Source organism: Cuculus canorus, chromosome 5, assembly GCF_017976375.1.
Source record: "Cuculus canorus isolate bCucCan1 chromosome 5, bCucCan1.pri, whole genome shotgun sequence".
Taxonomy (NCBI): Eukaryota; Metazoa; Chordata; class Aves; order Cuculiformes; family Cuculidae; genus Cuculus; species Cuculus canorus.
Window position 1 is genome coordinate 46,102,602 of NC_071405.1, and position 21,315 is coordinate 46,123,916.

The 21,315-nt window shown below is 40.1% G+C and overlaps 1 protein-coding gene across 13 annotated transcripts in view; it reads left to right on the plus strand.

Moving 5' to 3' along the window:
- LDLRAD3 (low density lipoprotein receptor class A domain containing 3) overlaps positions 1-21,315 on the plus strand; it is a 127,964-nt gene that overhangs the window by 18,784 nt on the left and 87,865 nt on the right. For 12 of the 13 annotated variants that reach the window (XM_054066575.1, XM_054066574.1, XM_054066570.1 and 9 more), the window contains exon 2: positions 14,588-14,734. The exons of the other annotated variant lie outside the window; for it this stretch is intronic. In XM_054066575.1, coding sequence (XP_053922550.1) covers positions 14,588-14,734 — 147 coding nt within the window. The remainder of the gene's footprint in view (positions 1-14,587; positions 14,735-21,315) is intronic. 13 annotated transcript variants of the gene reach the window in all.

Here is a 21,315-nt window from a genome sequence, read left to right on the forward strand (position 1 = left end):
ATACATAGGTGAGTGGTAGTGGAGAGCCACAGTTAGAGCTGACCAGTTGCTGAGTTCTTGCAGCTGCAAAAAAAAAAAAAAAGGGAACATGGTTGTTGCAGAGAGGCTTGGTATTGCTTGGAGCTAACAATTCTGCACTCTTTCACCTGAAAGAAATGGCTGTTGAAACTCAGATGTGTGGGTTTGATCTGTACTGCCTTTGTCATTATCCAGTCAGTACAGTCTGATTTTTCTAATTTCTTTCCAGAGATTAGGGGAAAATAGACAAGTTAAATAGACAATATGGTATCTTTCTTTTAATTCTCATTAATCAAAAACAGTTTCTACCAGTAAAAAAGTATGATGTGTGAGACCCACTATACTAAATTTACACCTTGCAATTTTCAAACATTAGTTGTTGCTAAATAGGCAGAGTGACTGTCGCCTGCCTTACAATTATATCTACTGGGTTGGTATTTATGGGAGTGGCCAGGTAGGCCAATAACACTTAAAATTAAAATTAACCCTTAATGACAGCATGCTGGAACTGCTTTTTCATTAGTGCATTCATCAAGGCTCTCAAGAACCTCTGTTATGGCCAGTCTCACGTGGTACTGCAAGTGATAATGCTTGCTTCCCTAGAACCTAGAAAAAAAAGTTTGGCAAATCTATGAACTTGGGGCATCCAAAGTTTCAGTTTGAGTTTTTGTGTTAAAACAGATGTATCCTGCTTTGGAGCCAATTATATATGCACTTTAAGAATAAAAACTTTATTACTGAATATCTAGAAGCCATGTCTCTTGCCTGGGCATATTGAGTTCTCTGGGTTACTGAGATATTACAGATATTTTTTGTTGTTGTTGAAAATTTTCATGGCCCTGACAGCTTGTCTGTTCCTTTTGGTCCTCATCTCTGTTGCTGTGTAGGTGATTCCCTAGTTCAATTGTTTACTTTGCAGCCTTACCACCATTTTCCGGTTGGCACTCTGTCTGGATTCGTCTTCGCCTTGGCTTCTTCATCAGATACACTTCGTAACATAAATAATTATGTTGGATGCCAGGAGGAATGTGGAGCTTTCAGAGTTTAACTGGCAAAGTGATGCATGGGGTTATAGCAAAGTTTGAGATCTTCCAAGTAATGATTCGTCTCAGTGGAAGAATACCCAATACAAAAAATGTTGACTACAATCTTAAAATGTGACAGTAGTTTTGTAGTTAACCAGAAACTTATTATTTCTTGTTAACTCAGAATTTATCCTGGGATTGGCCCATCTGAGTAAAACATGTCCAGATTTTCAAGCTGCAAATGGTTCAAGTGAGATACGCAAGATATTTGGATTAGGGAATGAAGTATATCATACCATCATAAAACGTCCTGAGTTGGAAAGGACCCACAAGGATCATTTGAGTCCAACTCCAGTCCTTGCATAGGACAACTCCAAAATTCACACCATGCGTCTGAGGGCCTTGTCCAAATGCTATGTGAATATTGTCAGGCTTGGCACCATGATTGCTTCCCTGGGGAACCTGTTCCAGTGTTCCACCACCCTCTGGCTGAAGAACTGTTTCTTAAGATCCAACCTAAACCTCGCTTGGCACACCTTCCTACTATTTCCTCGAGTCCTGTCATTGGTAACTAGAGAGAAGAGATCAGTGCCTGCTCCTCCTCCTCCCCTTGTAAGGAAGCAGTAAACTGCTGTGAGATCCCCCCTCAGTCTTCTCCAGGCTGAACAGGCCAAATGACTTTAACTGCTCCTCACATGGCTTCCCCTGTTGAGACCCTTCATCAACTTTGTGGCCCTCCTCTGGACACTTTCCAGTAGCTTCATATCCTTTTTGTACTGTGGTGCGCCAAACTGCACACAGTATTCAAGGTGGGGCACCCTGCATTAATGTCCCATCTGCGTGGTGGCACTCTTTGTTCCTCTACAATGGAAAAACATCATTGCTCTAGGCTAGGCCTTCTAGAACAATGAAGGTAAAATTAATAAGGTGCAACTAAACTCCTGTGAAAAGAAGGAGTCTCTCTGCCATATACCTTCCTAACAGCATGTCTCCCGTTGATAAAATGCAAATGCCATTTTTTTTTTCTGGTATTGGTTTGCTTACAGAAAGCAGCGGAAGTCTAATCCATGCAGCAAATACTGAGTCACTTCATCTTCTGTATAGATTTTTATTATTACTGTATAACACACATCAAAGAGCTCAGTTTGAGTGGGAGAAAATCATGCTTTAAGTAGGCAAATTTAAAAGCTTTTGTTTATCACTTAGTGATTCTTTTCTAGGTCTCTGGTAGTGATTGTGGGAAATCTCCTGCTTCAAATAACTAACCAGTTGTTGTATACATCTTTCATTCCTAAACACCATCTTCTGCCTCAGCTGAACGGTCTGGGCTAGCCTGTTGGAGGATGTGTGACCAGTGCTGTGGGAAAAAGGCAAGTGTACAGTCTTTTATAGAAGAAGCCTCTCAAGTCTAAAGTAATGGCAAAATCTCTTCAAACAGACCTAGACATTGGAAGAGGCTTGTGTCCTTTATCTCTTGCTGTTGAATTAGACCAGTATATTAGAAATTATCTCAGAAATATTGAGAGAGTGATTCAAGGTTCTGGATAGTCCAAAGGATGTTACTGTGGCTGAGTGAAGCTTGTCCTGTTTTCTGTACAGGGTGAATGACAACTGACTGATTATAGGCCAACTCGGTGATCCTCTGAGATCCAGGCTGTAGTTTGGCTTGTTGGGTTTAAATTGTATTTTCCAAAGGTGTATATGTTCATTTCTGCATCATCATTGCAGCTAGCAAGGAGTGAGTTGCCTTTCCCCTTGAAGATTCAGGGGTGTTCTAAGTTCACTTTTCACCATGTTTTGCAGCCCAACTCTTGTGGACTTCGTTTATGTCCTCTTTTCAGTACAACTCTTATCTCTTTGTTGGATTTGCATTACTATTTGTGCAGAGTTTATCATCGATTTCCAGGTAATGCTTCTGTTTAGGAACAGTACTCTGTCTTCACTGGCCAAGTGCTGTCACTAGCACCTAGTACAGTCACCCTCCTGTTAAGCTGTTGCCTTTCCTTAACTCTGTCTCCTGCTAATTCTTTTCCAAACCTTAACTGTTGTTTCAATGTATTGTTTGGAAAAACATTCTTGTTCCTCTTCAGATTTTTTAGGAGCCTCAGGAAAGAGGTTTCTGGTCTCCTTGTTTTTAGGGCAAGACTTCAAAGCAGGAACTGAGTTGCCTTCCCAGAGTGGGAAAGTCTACAGATGGATCTAGATTAAAATTGTGGTTATCTGTCATCAGTCTGCTCACACTTGGAGATAAGCTCTGTGTTGTTGAGTGAGAGGTTATGAGATTTTTTTTCTTTATTGTTAAAGACGTTGTTGTTTTGGTTTTTGTTACTCTGGCTTGTGTCCTGACCTTTCTTGGACTTAGCCCCTGTCTGGAGCCTCATATCCCAACTGAGTTTTGCAGGCTCTTTCTGAGCTGTGGCCTTTTTATGCAGTGACACAGACTGAGTTCTCTTCTTGTTACCAATGCCACAGCTTACTTCCTCTCCTAGTGTGCTGTACTGATATGCAGTCAGAACTTAAATGCATACATTACTCTCCTGATATCATCAAGAGGATACAATTATCATAACTTCCATCTTGTTTTGCTTTCTCCACCATGCTTATACAGTGAGTTTGCCTTCAGAGCACTGCATGTCCTGCCTCTAGCGCACCTGTCAAATTTTCATTTGCTAGTAAGCGGGATACAAACCTTCACCACCAGCTACATGCTTGCTGGGACACATGCAGCTTTCCTTACTGGAGAAGACTTTAATACACAGCTGCCAAGACAACGATTGCTCTTCAAAACTTTCCTTCACTGCTTGAAGAGGGGGTTGTGGCATAGTGGCTAAAGACAAGCAACTTTATTAGACTAAATGATGTCGAGTTGAAAATGGCAAGAATGTTCTGGTTTTAGGTTATCTGATTTATCCTGAGAAAAGGCTATGGTCCTTGTCTTGCTCCTACGTAGGGGTGTGTTTCCACAGCAGCATAAGTTGTTTGAGCTGCCCCTCCTTCCAGGGCGTGTGTTCCTCTCCCTTTCTTCTATGATGACATGTGCTCTTGAAACTTGGGTAGTGGGTTGTTTCAGACAGCACTGAGAACTAAAGGCTTTTAGGTTAACTTTTTAAAGCTTGCTGCCCACCAGTGGAGGAGCTAATGCAGGTGAAGAGTAAAAGGGAAAACAGGAACTTATAGCTGTGGTTGGAGAAAGATGAAGCTATTAGTTCTGATTTAGATCAGCTTGAGCTGTTAAGGAGGGGCACCTTTAGCTAATCACAGCTATGTACAAAAACCAGCTATGGTTAGTTTGATGTGTAGTGCTTTTGCCACTGACCAATAATTTCATTCTGTACTGTCATCATCATAGGTATTTGGACTCCAACATCTCTGGAGATGCAGAGGTTCTTTTTTTTGTTTTGTTTTCTCATTGAGTGAGACATTTTTCTGCCTAACAGTTAACAATTGCTGTTCGTAGGGTTTTTTTCTTGCCCTGCCTACCTTTTAATTGAATGATTCATCTTTTAAGTTTGGTGTTCAGTTTGTACAAGATTTACTCTCCAGTTCTGCCATTTGTCCTTACCAGTTTACACAAGCTTATAGTTTATACTAGAAAGTGCTGTTGAAAACTATCATGTTCTCAAGGAAGATGTTAGACAATGATGCTTCTACAGATGCTGCTGTTGAAGAAAGATGGTAAGATTCCGCTTGGAAATGTTGTTGCTAGGTGGATGTTGGCTTTGAGTACATTTCTTTTACCCTGTCTTATCAGCAGTTTAGCAGTGAGATGAGACTGAAGGAAGAAGATTTTCAGCATTAAGAGTTGTTCTAGACAGAGGAATGTAAACATTTTGCTGCCTGACATTCCTCATCATTTAACTTTCCAGTGAGCTCTCGCTGCCTGCCCTGATAAAAGATGGATTTGATTCCTGTGGTGGGCCAGACCAGTAGCCAGAGCTGATGATGCAACCCCCAACAGTCCTGTTTCATTAGAAAGTATTTCAGATATCTCTGTTTTGAGTAAGCTGTTGTTTAAAAGCTGTGGAAATCAAGCGTTTTTTTAATCTTCCAAAATGATGATGTGTTGTAATTTGAGCACGTGGTTTACAAATCCAAGATTTTCTGCAATTATACACGGGTAGGAGTGGCAAGGGAGTTTGATTATAAGGACTTGATATTGATGGTAGTTTGGGTGATGAGAAACAATTGGCTGCGATTACTTGCTCTCTATTTACTCTCTTTATGTCCATGCCCTGTTGCGAACAATTTGGATTGTGTTTTCAGGGTGACCAATACCAAAGAACCAGATAGTGTGGGCTTGATGCAGGCAGCATATCCGTTCAGTTTGGTGAGATGCAGCAGTGCTGTGTGTGGGAGGACTGATGATACTCCATTGATCATAAAGATTACCAAGGCAAAGTTAGATCTTCACTTTTTTAAAAACCAAGTTTCTAAGGCATAACTGGCAGACTAATCTGAGGGTTTTTTTTCACTGTTTCAGGTGCTTGCACTTTTTTTTCATCTGACAGTAGTCATGGTATAACTAACTTGATTTACTGTACATTCAAAGCATGGTCTGAATATGAGGATAGTTAACTCTATCATAAGGGTGCTGTAGAGGAAACTTTCCTCAAAGGTAGAGAAGCTGAGTAAAACAAGGTAAAACACTCTATTCTGAGATGCTAAAACAATTAGCTTTTCCATCCTCTGTATGTGTCTGTAATGCAATCTCTGGGATGACTTACCGTTGCCCTTTGTAGGGTAGCCAATGTATGATCGTAGATGTATTGCATATGAAGTTGGATTATTTTCATATTTCATATTTCACGTAGGCTTTGTCTTTTATTAAGAAGTATGTTGAAAGTTACCAAATACAAAGGGTAATAAAATCAATAGGATTTACTTTGCTTTTAGCATGTTCAAATACAGAAATTACATGTTTACTTTTTTGGGGTTTTTTTGTTCTTTTTGCTGCTTCCCTCATCAGGATGCTTAGTTGCAATTTTGGATATGTGTTTATATTGCCTGTCTTTTTTTTGCCACCAGCACTCTTGTGTTCTTCCATCAAATTAGAGCTTGAAGTTAAATTTAAAGAATATGCTTGCTAGGCAGGGAACATCTGGAAAAGGATTATACATCAGACACTAACCTGCTTGCAGTCAAAGCAAAGTATCATGCAAGAGTGTCTCTCAGAAAATGGCACTGTGACACTCTTAGAAGACTAAGCCAAACTGTTGGCACTCGTCGGGACAGGAGGTACAGAAAATGCAAATACACAGGTCTGTCACACAGCCTGTAAAGATGACTCTTTTCTGATTCTGAAGATGAAGTTCCAAATAATCTGTCTGAACGCAGAACTGTGCCTTCAGAAGCACTGCCTTCAACTACGACGTAGAAAGGCAAGTGGTCCTGGTAATGTGCTGGTGTTTCGAGTGGAGCTGGTAAATTGCTAGGAGTGATTTCAAGGGAGGAACACTGCTGCCCTGTGACTCAAACAGTGTGCTAAAGGAAGTGTCTTCTGAAGACTGAAACCTAGTGGTCATCACTGCTGGTTGAAAGCCTTAATGGTCTATAAATAACTGTGCTCACTGCCATACTGAAATCCAAAACATGAGCTTCTCCTGATGCAGCAGAAACTTTTTAAAAGAGTCCCCCAATGTCTGCTGACTCTTTTCTTTGCTAACTGTGCATGTTACTTCAGTAAATTGAAGACCTGTAGACTTTTTGTTTCTCTCTTCATTCTGCTTACCAATATGTACGAATGTATACCTGACTTCAAGCTGCACAGAAGTTAAAATTGTTAAGAACCTAACTGTGGAGCTGATGTGCAGACAGTAACTGGTCAGCTTTCCTCTGTCAAAGAGTAGGTTCACACTGGACTCTGTGTTCCCAAGTGGTCAATGTGGTGGTAGGGTTGCCTTCTTCCGTTCAGTTGCACTGCTCTGGAATTTTCTTTTTGACACTGTCTTCTGCTCTTCTGGGAGGTCAGAAGGACAGTAATAACCTGTGTCTAAGATGAAATTATTAGAAGAGAGTCACTACTCAATAACCTGACAGTGACAATTGGTGGAATATGTTCTTTGTATTTCAGATTTTTTTTCTGGACTGTGTTAACTTTCTGTTTAATTGCCCAGAAATAATATCTAAGCTCTTCCGAGAGTAAGGAACACATAATTAGGGAAAATGTTTCTATTCCAGAGGATGTTAATTATCAGAGAATTCTGTGTAAGTGCATGCTCTAATTCATTGCACAGTAATGTTTTTCATAGTTTGCATAAAATCACTGTGGGGGGAGGAACTGAAGGGGAGTCTAGGATAAACAAGTATTGATCTTGGTCCAGGGGTTGGGTGGATGAATCACTCTGAGTTATCTTCTGCTATTAGGTATCCTAGGAGATAACCATATACTCATGTGGCCATTGTAGTCAAAAGAAAGAAGTTGCTGATCATATACTGATACCTTTTGCCATGATCGTCTCCTTTTATGACTAGGTTACTCGGCTCATGGATGAGGGAAAGGTTTTGGGTGTAGTGTACTTGGATGTCAGTAAAGCCTTTGACACCGTTTCTCACAGTATTCTGCTTAAGAAACTGGCTGACGCTACCTGGGCAGGTGCACCCTTGCTGGGTCAGACACTGTGTGGATGACCGGACCCGAAGAGTCGTGGTAAATGGAGTTAAATTCAGTTGGAGGCCAGTTACAAGTGGTGTGCCCTGGAGCTCAGTGCTGGGTCCAGTTCTGTTCAATATCTTTATTGATGATCTGGATGAAGGAATTTAATATCCCCTTAGTAAGTTTGCAGATGACATGAAGCTGGGAGAAAGTATTGATTTGCCTGAGGGTAGGGAGGCTCTACAGAGCAATCTGAACAGGCTGGATCCATGGACCGAGACCAGTGGTATGAGGGTTCAACAGGGCCAACTGCTGAGTCCTGTGACTGGGACACAAGCCTGTGCTACAGCAGTGCTACAGGCTTGGAAAAGAGTGGCTGGAAAGCTGCCTGGGAGAGAAAGATCTGGGGGTGTTGGTTGACAGGTGACTGAATATCAGATAGCAGTGTGCCCAGGTGGCCAAGAAGGCTAACAGCATCTTGGCGTGTATCAGAAACAGTGCAGCCAGCAGAACTAGGGAAATGATTCTGTCTGTGTACTTGGCATTGGTGAGGCTGCACCTTTGAATGCTGTGTTCAGTTTTGGGCACCTCACTACAAGAAAGACATTGAGGTCCTGGAGTGTGTCCAGAGAAGCACAACGAAGCTGGTGAAGGGGCTGTGGAGAACAGGTCTTATGAGGAGCAGCTGAGGGAACGGATTGTTTGGGCCGGAGAAAAGGAGGCTGAGGGGAGACCTTATCACTGTCTACAGCTACCCAGAAGGAGATTGTAGTGAGGTATCTTCTCCCAAGTGATAGGCAATAGGACAAGAGAGAATGGCCTCGAGTTGCACCAGGGAAGGTTCAGATTAGACATTAGGAAAAATTTCTTCACTGAAAGGGTTATCAAGCATTGGAAGAGGCTGCCCAGGGAGATGATTGAGTCACCATCCCTGGAGGTATTTAAAAGATGGGTGGATGAAGTGCTTAGGGATGCGGTGTAGTAGTGGACAGGTAAAGGTGGGCTCAATGATCTCAAAGGTTTTTTCCAATGTAGCGAATTCTGTGGTTCTATAAGTATTCAGAAGTTTCCACTAATAAAAATCAGGGAAGAAGGTGGTCGTGTGATGACTCCATTGCCTCGTAAAGAATAAGAAATGTTATTCACAAGGGAATAAAAAGAGTTCAACTCCAATATTCCTGTGTTCTTGTCCAGAACAACATGTACAGTTCTTGGATTTAAATGCCTAAATTCATATGTGAATGAATCAGATGCAGTCTCACTGATGTCAGGCATGATTTCCATATTTTCCAGGCAGAATGTCAGTTTGGCCAGGTCATCAGGAGACTGTAGTAGTGTTATAGGACACAGAAGCTTGTTATCTCCTTCACTCCTACCCCTCCATTTGATTTCCCTTAGGTATCGCTGTTTGATACAAACACTGCTGTTTGACTCCTGTAATTATGAGTATATTGCTAAATCAGAAACTGGCATGATGAAATCTGAATTCTGTCCCAAAGTCTGTTGTAGGTCTTCTCCACTACTGTGCCCAAATCCTTTAGTCTTTTTCTTTTTGCAGAGACAAAAAATGTATTGCCCTCAAGGTAGTGATGTAGCAATGCATCCCTCAAAGTTGTTAAGAATAAGATATATTTACCTCTCCCATTTCTGTAAGGAAGTGATCTGGTTGGGTGGCTTTAGTTTGGGTAAGAACAGCAAAAATCTTCATTTCAGCTTCTTGTTGGGGAATGCTTGTTTTTCAAGGTGCGCCCATTTCAGTAATCTAAATAAGCCCTTTTTCCTCCTCTTTCTGTTTAAACTTGTAATAGCTTGGTGCTGTGTTTACTCTGTACTTTTAATGGCCTATAGTCTGTTCCTGTTCCACCATACTAACTGTGTTGAAAGCCCACAGACCTGGGAGATATATGTATTTTTGGTATGTACACAAGCAGCTGCATTGGAGACAAGCAAATCTGGGGGCTCTAGCCCATTCCCCTAAATATAGAATCCCACCATGAATGTTGTAGGATTAAAGTAAGCCTTTCCACCTCTGCTTGCTTCCTGCATGTGGTGTCACAGGAAAGAGCAAATGGTTGTTTATTAGGGAATGATTTAGAAGGTCATACTTAATTCAGGTGCTTGTGTGGCTAAGTGCCAAAGTACAGCCGCCTACTATAGGGAATATGTCTATTCCTTAAACGCTATAGGACATTTAGAAAAAGTTGTTCTATCCTATGCACTTTGTATCATTTATGGCTGGAGATCATGATGTGCTAATTGTTCTCCAGTTCTGTAAAGGCAGCTTCTGTTCTGTGGAATTCATGGGTGAAGGATGAGCATTCAACAGCAGATTGTATTCCCTGCCACTGTAATTCTTCTGCCTAAACTGAAAGAAGCTATCATTTGTAGTGGTCTGAAAAGGGCTTTTCCATTCACTTTGACTTACCTCAGTAACATCTAGTGCTTAGTTGGAAGTAACCGTAGAACTTCTACTCTTTTGAGTAGGTCTGATCCATTTTAAAATCTTGAAATGCTAGATGTTGCATCTCATGTATCACAGCTGGAAAACTTAAGGAGGGGAAAAGTCAAACACAAACAGTGAGCAGTTCCTTGGATAATCACTAATTTATCTGCTGCTTCAGTGAAGAAATATTTTTTGAGCAGTCCTATTGTAGTAGGGTTGTAAATATGCCTTTACAAATAACCCTCATAACTTCTAATGTTGCATAAGCAATGCAGTCATCAGGCAGTCATAAGGATAGGGATTAAAACTGTTCAAGGGGATTTAAGTTATCAGAAAATCACTGGGAGTTGTCCTTTACTTGTGACAAGTGGCTTAGGTGTTGTCAGAACCTTCACAGCAGAACAAGAGAGAGTTTGTCTTATTCTTTGCTTCCCACAGTGAGCCTGAATGTGCACTGGGTTGTGTTTCTTTTATTCTGGCAAGGGAGATTTGCAGTAGTCCATAGGAAAGCAAATCAAGCTGAAGACTGTCGCACTTATTGGGATTTATGCGATATGCTTATGAACATGCTGCTGCAAACAACTGTTTGGGTGATTGAGTGATATAAAAAGTGCATGTTTAAGAGATGGAAAGTAAATTTAGTCCTCGTTAGTGCACTTTCCTTATCTGTTTAGTGATGTTCATGGGCAAACTTTTTATGCCCTACATACTTGAATTCATTATGGGACCTTTCTCTTAAAAAACACTGCCCTGTTTTTTAACTGTGGATAAAGTGTAGTAAAGAAGTTGAGTAAGTTTGTTGCCACAGACTCTTTGGGTGACTGCAGGAGTTCAGGCTTTGTTCTCTGAGGTGCTTTCAGGTAAAGGGACTTTTGTATAACGTATCGTTGACTTGCTTTTTTATCACAATGTGAAGAGCTCAATATGACTGTGTCCTTTTACTTATTTTTCCCCGATTCCTTTTCAGTGAGTATTAAATATTTAGATGCTAACATTTATTGAATGGCTGCTAAAACAGATTGACTTTCCTTGCTCGGTCCTCTTCATAGTGAAACACGAGTTTCTTTATTTTTGTTCAGCCCAGATGGTATGCTTCTTAAAGTGAGCAATATGTTGCAGTGAAAATGGACCACTTCCTTCCCCTTCTTCCCTTCCTGCTTTACTTAATTGAACACGTCCGTCTAGCTCAAATTTGGGTTGAATTCAAAACTAGTCAAAGAGGCTGCAGGGTAAATATGTCAACTATTGGAAAGCCAGCTCTGTGAGATTGAAGGAATTTCTGCCCCTGCCTACAGGCTGTATGCCAAGTGGGCTGTACAAAACCTGACATCTGCATGGACCTTATTAGGAAAATGAGCAAGATGATCTAGTTTGTTCCTTTCCACCTCTGCATGTCTATATCACTGCTCCTTGTTGTGTGTGTACAGAGCCCTCAGAGTCATGCTGTGGGCTGAGTAGGCAGGAACATGTCATTGGGAGATGATGACTGTACTGACAATTTCTTTGAGAGTTTTTACATCCAATAGAGGATACTTGTAAAGTGAAGGAAGCAAAAGGAGCAATACAATTTAAAAAGGTTTGACGTGTGCAATTGTTTTGACAGTTCTTTATCCACCAATGGATTTTTTTGGAGATGGAATAATGCACGAAACAAGTTTCTACATACATTGATTATGACTCTCAAATTGCTGCCTGCAACCTGCAGTTCTCTTCTAGCAGCTGATGAAGGTCATGTTTTAAGAGAAATAGCTGTTGCTTTGAAATTGGATTGAGTCAGAGTTCTGTGTTCCCGTTCCGTTGCAAAGTTTGCACAGGGCTGTTGGGAAGTAACTTGATCTGCAAGTATGTTTTGTTTCGTGTTTCATGAAAGGTTAGTAATACGTCCTTGCTTTAGAAGAACATTGAGCATAGATTTATTGTATGACAAAGGAAATGCTGTAAACAAACAACTTACTGGGTAACAGATTTAGTATATATTCCTGGAACGTTGCTTTAATTTAGTAGAGTAGAAATGTAATGTGTAATTTAAAGGAGTTGTTAAAAGCAACAGAGACTCAACTATTTTTTTCAGGGTGGATGGGTAGGGATGTTTCTTCGTTTGTTTTTTTTTGCTTTTAGAAACTCTAAAAATGATTTGGCTTGGTCTGCATTTTTTCATTAAAGAAGTGTGGCGGTCATAGCTAAAGCTTTTCAGGCAAGATAGCAGCAGTAGATCTGACAGGAGCTGAACTTTGGGCCTTCTGCACAGAAGCTGTTACCGTGCTTGAAATGCAGTTATCATGTCTCCTAAGGAACACTGCGAGGGGAGAAGACAGGTCTGTAGTTAGAGCAGGTAGCTGTGAGACCTAGTGTTAGTTCTTAACTAGCAACTTGCGCAAGACTGAAGAGATCTCAGTTAAGTGTTGATAGTAGGATTTTTCAGTTTGAATAGGTGCGCTTTCAATGTGCAATTGGAGCAGTTGGATGAGAGATGTAGGTAAGAAGAGCAACAGAGGTGCCATGAGAATGGCACCTTTTTGATGTTGCTGCCTAAAGGTACTGTCTATGTGCTTAGGTTATAAGACAGGAAAAGCCTCGGCAATTCCCAATTCTCTTGTCAAGAGAATTCATTCAGATAAATCAGAGATTTATTCTTGCCCAGGACATTTCATTTTTGTAATATTTGAGAATTTGTAAATTCTTTCTAGTAGAAGTTATGACAACTATCAGGAAAGTCTTCCAGTGGTACTATACTGACTTGAAATCTATTTATTGACGGGAGTGTGGAGAAAGGAGTTAGGTTCTGCTGTCAAAGTACTTGGATGCTTTGTAATAAACTTGAAAACGTGGCATGTTGGCTGTGACTTTACATTGTGAATAATACTGGGGTATCTCATCTCTTTCATATCTTGATCTGGTGATGGTGTGCTGTGGTTTTGTAATACAACAGTAGGTTTTCTCTGGTTACAGGCAGAGGTGTTACTAGCACACTGGGGGCTGTTTGCTAATAGGAGGTTGTGGAACTCTTGACAGCTTCACCCTCTTATCTTTAAGCTAAGGGACTGTAGAGATGCATCTTTAAGCTAAGGGGCTGTAGAGATGCAACATTCCTGCACAGCTCCTCTTTTCACACAGCATTCATGCTTGTGCTGACTGGTCAGTCAGAGTGTTGATAATTTTTGTTTCTCGTCTTGCGTACTAGAGAAACTACAATTCAGGTGGCACAGCCCAATTCTGCCGATAATGCCAGCCATGGAACACTTTCTCACACAGCACGGTTCTACTGATAATGAAACACTTTTTCACAGTCTTATGTATTAAGAAATAGCACGGCACAATTCTACTGATAATTGTAATGTGAAAAGTTAGAGATCAAACAGTACACATAGCAATGCAATACAAATCACCTGTCACTTCATTTGGTCCTCTAACCAATGGGGGATTCGTATCCTGAATAATTTGTTCATCCACAATTTAAATGTAATATAAAAATCATCTAATGAGTCTAAATATAAGTCATCCATGGGTCACCTATATGGTTTCAGGCCTGTTGATCAGGCTCTGTCACCTCATACCTCGACCTTTACATGGGAAGGTTTGTATTTCTGATTTTTGTCTGGTCAAGTGCATGTTGCCTGAGACTAGTCTGGAAGATGAGGGGAAGGATATTCCTTCTCTCAGCCTCTGCCTTGTCTTACAGCTTCCCTGCTCCTCAAAAAACTTGGCACGTCATTTTGGTGCTTATTTAAACCATTAATTGTCATTATGTTCCTTCACTGAAGTTTGTGTTTCTGTTACCTGCATTCTGAGAACATTGTACAGTGTGAAACACAGTAAATTAAAATGACTGACTAGAGCTGTGTTTAACCTTGAAGGCAAATCTATACGTTTCCATCTTGAACTTTTCTCTTGATCTCCAGTATCCTGCTACTAAACCCCTTCCACGTGGCAGACTCTTAGTGTGCAAGCTGCCTTACTAGCCTGTGGACAGATATGCTCAGTTCCAACTCTGATCAGCAGCACTATGTTTAAAACCTAATTGAACACCTAGTGTGAGTTACTCAATGTGTTACTAGTTCCTAGCCCTTGGGTAACAACGACAAAATATTCTGCAAGCTAAGTATTGATCTGACAGAAGCATGGGAGTATGGAGCCGAGTTCTTGTAGCCTCATCTGTTTTATTTGTGTTTAGACTAGCCTTGTGAAGGAGAGAGGTTTTTTTAAAACAGACTTCGCTTTGAGCTGAGGATCCATGGAAGGCTCCTTGTATGTTCCTAGAAATAAAATAGCAAGAACAAAATCTCTAAAGTGAGGAGTGTGAATAGAGAACAGGTAAAATGATAATTTAGGAAAAAGAAAGTGCTAGCAAGTACTATACTCGGGATACTGATAGCTTAATAACAAAATAACCAGGATCAGGATTATTTATCTCATCTTCATTTAACCACAAATAAACAGCTTGCTTAGTGACTGCTTTTGCTGCCTTTTCAAAAATCCCCTGTAAACTTTCCCCTTTTTTCTTTGTCACAGAGAGCCAACTGTTGCCTGGGAATAACTTCACAAATGAATGCAACATTCCTGGAAACTTCATGTGCAGTAACGGGCGCTGTATCCCAGGGGCTTGGCAGTGTGATGGGCTGCCAGACTGTTTTGATGATAGTGATGAGAAGGAATGCCGTAAGTGACAATTGCTATGATCTTAACATGCTTAATATCACAAAGGCTTGGCTACGTAGTGTTACTCGTGTGCTCTGTAGTGTAGATTAGGTAAGTAACAAAGCTACTGCCAGTTTTTTAATTTAGCTATTGCTTGAAACAGTGTACAGCTTTTCAGGTCTGAAGAAAGTTCTTCAGATTGTCCAATTTTAGTACAGTATTTGGTAGCAGGTATCTGAACCACTATTCACAGATGGATAAATTGAGACAGGCTCAAGTTATGATTCTTCCAGAGGAAGAGTGATGCTGTGTAATTTTTAGAGATCCTGCATATACTGCTTTAGCACAGTGGCTTAGTGTTATATGTTGACCTCCGCTTCCATAAAGACTAGTTGCTTTCATTTCAAAATTATTGACTATATCCCGTTATTTTTGTTCGTTCTGTCAAAATGTAGTTCTTAACCCTTTGAAACTTAAAACTTACTTTCTGGAAAATAGACCAAATGCATTGTCTAATAATGTTTACTAGTTTTAATTTTCCCTACAGAACTCCCAGTTACAGAGAGCTGGAAAAAGCCTGACTTGGTTCTCCTCTGTGATTTAATCTATTTCTTAACATCAGTTAGGTTTTAGTTAATGTTGCTCATCCACTAGTTAGCATGAAACTTTCTAGCCTGCACATATTTACCCAGACAGTGAGACTATCATAACACTATGTTGTGAAATCTTGTTGGGAGTGAAAAAAAACCCTTTAATTTCTTGTGGTTCTGGAGCAACTGAGAAATTTCTGAGAAGTGAGTTACTGCTTTTCATAAAATAAATGTTGCTCCTTTGCATATATAGTTTGTGGAGATTTTCACTGAATTTAAACTGAATTATAAGAAGGTTACTTTTCATGGGACACTTCCAAGACATCATTAGTTTTGCTTATGGAGCAGAAGGAATAACGAATAGCTTTTTCTGAATTAGCTGACTAGGAATACCATGTTTTGTTAAATGCTCTTGCATTGACTTTATGCTTCTTCTAACTCCAATTATCCATCCCTTATTAAAGCCTCCGTATTTTAAAACTTTGCTGTGAAAATCTCCATTCATAGTTCGGCTTTAAGCCAATGAGTTTTTTCTCTTTCTAAGGCATTGAAAGTAGCTATATAAAATACTGATGCTTTGCAGTCTTTATAAAGCATCAGGCTTGTGTTGCAACATTGAAGACAAGTTAATTTTTTTTTCTTGCTTAGATGTTCATATCTTAGGAAAGAATGGCTCTATTGTAAGGTTTGATCATACTTGTCTGTTTAAACCCTACCAGAATTTATATTAGTGGGAGCTTTGGCAAGAATAAAAAAAAGTTCAGCATTTGCCTTCTATTGAGATGTTCCTGAGATGACAACAGCTGTGTGACTCTCGTGTGACTCTCAGGTTCCTCTTTGCCCAGCTCCTGAATATGCTGCTAGTATGACTTCTGGTGTGCTCTTACTGTTTCTTAAAAGAAGCTGAATGATAACACTCCTCTGTATTTACAGGATAAAATCCAGGAGGTTTTCTGTCTCTTAAGAATGTTATCATCCTCTGCCTTGCATGAATTTTGTTTCACCTGGTACAGTTAGGAAATCTTAATGAAGATTTTCTTAGTGAAGGCTGGACCGGGCATTTACTCGTGAATCAGTAACAAGAAAATCTGCTTTGTGACTCTGTTCAAAAGTTTCCTTACCAAAATCAGTTGGATCTGGTGAGTTGCAGACAGTAATGAACATAGTAACAGACAATAAAATATAAATGGCTATAGAATGACCTCTCATAAAAGTTATTCTTGTCACAACAGACTCAAATAAACCTCACTGATCTAGGCTATGCTGCAACTATGAATTTAAGTTTCTGCAGAACTGTCCGTCGTTTATTATGTAAATACTTTCAGCCCACTTGATTGGCTGTTGTGCTTTTGAGGCCCCCCCAGCTAGCCCGAATGGACAGCAAATAACCAAGTAACTGCTTGCTCACCCCTTCCCCTTCTGAGTCCTATTGGGATAGAGAATAAAAAGAAACAAAGGTTTGAGTTAAGGATGGGGAGGGTTCATTCACCAGTTATTGCCACTGAACAAGAACAGACTTGACCAAAAGTCCATCTAATTTATTACCAATTAAACTATAGCTGATACTGAGAAACAAAACTAAATCCCCTTAAAAACACATTCCCACCACTACCCTCTTCTTCAACTCCTGAATTCTCCACCTCCTTCCCTGATGGTGGCACAGTGATTTCAGAGAACTGTATATACACAGAGGTGTCTTCAAGGTCATAATTTTTCTATGAAATGACAAGCACACCTTATTCCTGGAACTTCTTTGCATAACCATGGGATTAAAATTAACCCCATCCGGAGTCACTAGAGCTTGGCCATATCTGAGCAGTTAGTCTCATCGGTTCTGGGTGACAAGAAGATAAGGGTCCTTATTGTTATCTTAGTTGTTAATTTTGTTTTAACACATGGCAGTTGACATTCCATCTCACCATTTACAAATCACCATTTCAAGAGTCCAAAGCCCCACTGGGCACCTGTTCCAGGGTTCGAATAAGCATACTGGGAGCATTTTTTTTCCTAGTATGTGGTCAGTTTCCAGTGATGAGGTAGAAGCTGAACCAAACACTTTTTGAAGAATTGTAGTGTGATTAACATTCAGATCCTCTGAGCTTAGTGATTGGTAGAGAGGAATGTAGGAGCCCAGGAATCGTTCTTCTTGACTGCAGAAACAACAGCTGGAAAGTACAAACAGTTGACATTCAAAAATGTATAAGTGTGTGTCACATCCGGTTGTGTCATTGTACCAGCTTGTGTTATGTTACTCGTGTCAGGCATCTCCAGGGAGGACAGCCAAGCTTGAAAGTTTTATGCTAACATTGCAAGGATTGGAGGGTGTGTGTATAGCTATAGATATAAAACTTTATTTTTTCCAGTTGTTTGAGGCTAGGCTTTGTTAACTTCCTCCTATCTAAAACGTACCTTGCAGCAAGTTCTTTGTTTTCTGCTGTGGTGTTGCTTTGCATTAGCTGAGCTGCTGATAGTGAAGACAAAGCTATGGGAGTTACATTAGGAGCATGAGATGGCTGAGTTCCAAGTGTATTACTACTCTGAGACTTGCTTTAAGTTGCTTTGTCTGTGATACTTTATCGACTAATTAGTTCACGTGGAAAGCCTTTCAACCTTGCTTCGACATGTTTGTGTGTGAATAGGAGTTTGGTTACAGAATTATTGGTATTTCTGTGAAGGCAAGTATACTGTGCTTTGATGCGCCCACTAGAGGAAGTTGCATGCATGAGAGAAAGACTTGGGATTTGGAAACTAAAACTTAAAACAGCTTTAATGAAACCATAATAATAAAAAGGAAAATAATATTAGTAAGAAAGTAATAAAACATGTACAAAATCAACCACCCCACTGACTCTGTGTCACCACTGATGCTGCAGAGCAGGCACAGGGAAAGGTCCAGGACTGAAGTCAGCAGCAGACAGGAGCTGTACTCAGGAACTGGATTCAGGAACGCATGGATCCAGAATCAGGGGCAAAAGGACAAACAGAGTTTTCACATGAACTATGGAAGAAAAGTGCCTGACCCTTGTGATCCCTCAGTTTATACTGAGTCTGACGGAAATGGAATGGAATTCTGTGGTCAGTTTTGGGTCACCTGTCCTGCCCACTCCTCCATGGAGTTTTTTTGCCTCTTGACTTATGGCATTTTACCAATTCAAAAGTAACCTTGGTATCCATAGAAATAAATGTAAGCGATGGACTTTCTGCATACCAGTGCCCCATTACTTTGGTGATAATCATAAATCGCTTCTGAAGTAATCACTTCTGGAGTTATCACTTCTGGAGATGGACACATGTAGTAACTTTTCAGAAAGTGAAGTTACTTTGAGGCTTAGCTGAAAGCTTTGAAAACCAATTCTACTTTAGCTCAAAACAGAACGTGCCGCCCCTCATTCCATACCATTTATGTTATGTTCAGGTCACTACTACTTGTATAAAAAAAAAAAAATATGTAAATTACTAATCTATGTTTTATCTACATGAAGGTTTAAGTTTGTGATTGTAGGTCTCCATCTGTTATAACACTATCTCAAGGCACGAGGAATGGTGTGAGGGTTCATTGTCATGTCTAAGGCTGCAGGTTAGAGATGTCGACCTCAGGAGACTGTTGGATGCTATGCAGTTAAGCTAGGTCATTATCCTGATAGACACTTACTGAACACTGTTAGTATTATGTAGCAATTAACATTATGCAGTTTAAGACTGAGCATTTTCACCCAGAGTCAAGTTTCCTTGATGTACATGTGGAACTTCACCATCCTAAAGCATTACCCACCGTGTCCAGGCCCTTGAGCAAAAGCAGTTTGTCAAATGGGTTTGCTTTTGCCTGAAACAGGAGAAACCCAATTTTTCCCAACAAATTCCTTTCATGCACCACAGGGACTTTATCCCCTTCTACTGTGGTCTGATTGAGTAGGACCAGCTTGATTGATAGATCTCCTGATGTTAACTAGCCAGGTGGCTTCTCCCGAATTTTAAATGTGCCACACCCCAGTGCTTTTAGGGTAGTTTTAATAGTCCATTGTATTGTTCAGTTTTCCCTGAGGCTAGTGCAAACTGTGAAGTTTATAGGTATTGATTGCATAGCTCCTAAATCCTGTTCTGGTTGCATACTAGAAATCATCTCATCTGCTGCAGTCTGTTGCTGCTAGCCAGGTGCACTTTCAGCTTTGAGAATTTTCCAAGGCTGGTTTCTGGTAACTTTAAGCTGCTAGCTAGCAACAGAGAATCGATAGTGGTGTGAACTGTAGCTGTGAAGTGTGTGTTGTATCAAAAGCTTACCACATTTTGGAAAAGATAAATAGGTATATAATGACTACTTGCAAGTAAGTGTTTTCGTAATGTGTCATTTAAAAAACAAAAACCAACCAGAAAAGGGATCTCTAGCATCAAAATCACATTGTCACATTTGAGGATTTTCTTATAATTCTGACACCATTCAAAAGTATTAGAGCTAGGCTTGTATTCTTTAGTTTATCAAATCTAGATCCTCTACTTCGGGAAGTGTGTGTAGAGTGGCTGTGTCATGGCTCATGGTACTCACCAGAGGCTTAGGTGGCTGTGAACTTAAGTCACTGTCTGTGTGCAGTTTTGGAGATTGTGACAAGTCTCTGCTGCAAATGGATATGTCCATAATCGACACAAATAACTGAACTACCCACCAAATACTGACAGGCACAAGATAAAAGCATAGAGATAAATATAAAAGCAGTATATTAAAATAACTAGTGTAATTGCAGCAACTTGGATAATTTAAAACTCTGCGTTCTTGCTAAAATCTCTGTGAAATGGTGGAAGCATGGGGCTTATGGTTTTTTGAGAGTACAATCTGGGAATTTAAAAACAGGACTAACTGTCTTTGTGGTGCCCAACCTTACACTCCATCTAGTGCATTTTAAAGGTCTGTGGAGAAAGCACAAGTCTGTAAGGAAACTGATAAGTAGGGTTTGGGTTTTTTTATTGACTGCTTATGGTGTATGTGGAATTAATAAATGGAAGGAGAAAAATCTGACAGTAGGGTTAAAACTAAGGAAGAGAGAAGCATTCTACCAAAGGTTGCACCTAAGAAGGATCATGGCAATTAAAAGCTACAGTCAAAGTAGATTTTGTGTATTCATGTTGATGGAGTAGGCGTCATCATGTGGTAGGTTGCCAGGTGGTGTGCAAACAACAGTCTTAAAAACTGTACAAATACACTTCAGTGGTCCTGTTCTTATTTATGATCCAGTAATAATTTGTGTAAAAGGCTAATGAAATTAACACTTTTTTTTTCTAAATAACTAGAATATACAGCAGAAAGCTAGGAATTCCTCTATAAAAATAGTTTTAAGTATTCTGATAGAAATACGTATACCCATGAAAGGCTTCTGGACTTCTATTCACAGCTTATGATGGCTGAGTGCTTTTAAATTTCCTTCTGTTTTTCTTGCTGTCCTGTTATCTCCTGATTGACCTGGCATCTGTTGCAGGTAGGTGACAAACATCAGATTTCGTAAATCTGGATATTAAACAATGGCTCTTAAACTTGGAATGTCAAGCTGGAGTTAACTCTTGTTTGCACTCAGGATTGACCAACTAAATACTTAGTAGTTGTAGTAAGGTTTATAATGAAGTGACCATGATGAATGTTTCATTTGAATCTCAATTTCAGAAATTTACATGTGTAAGAGCAATTGGAATTGCTATTTAGTATAGCTTTATATGCAAGGAGATAAAGGTTTTAAGGTGCTAATTATTTAATCTCTCTTGATGATTTCCTCTAGATGAGGGTCAGTAAATAGCTGGATTGGAGAGCTTGAAATCAGACAGGTTTAGCAGTTGGATGGAATCAGAGCAGGCAGCTAGTAGTGAAGGTTGGGGTAAGGGATTGTAGCCCATCAGGACCACTGATGTCCTTTGAACAGGGTTGTCCACTCTACTGAAGTCCCTCAAGGGCAGCATTCTGTACTGCGTTCTGTGTCCTGAGTAACTCAACAACTTTGAAGTTGTGCTTAACTTACATAGTGTAACAACTGA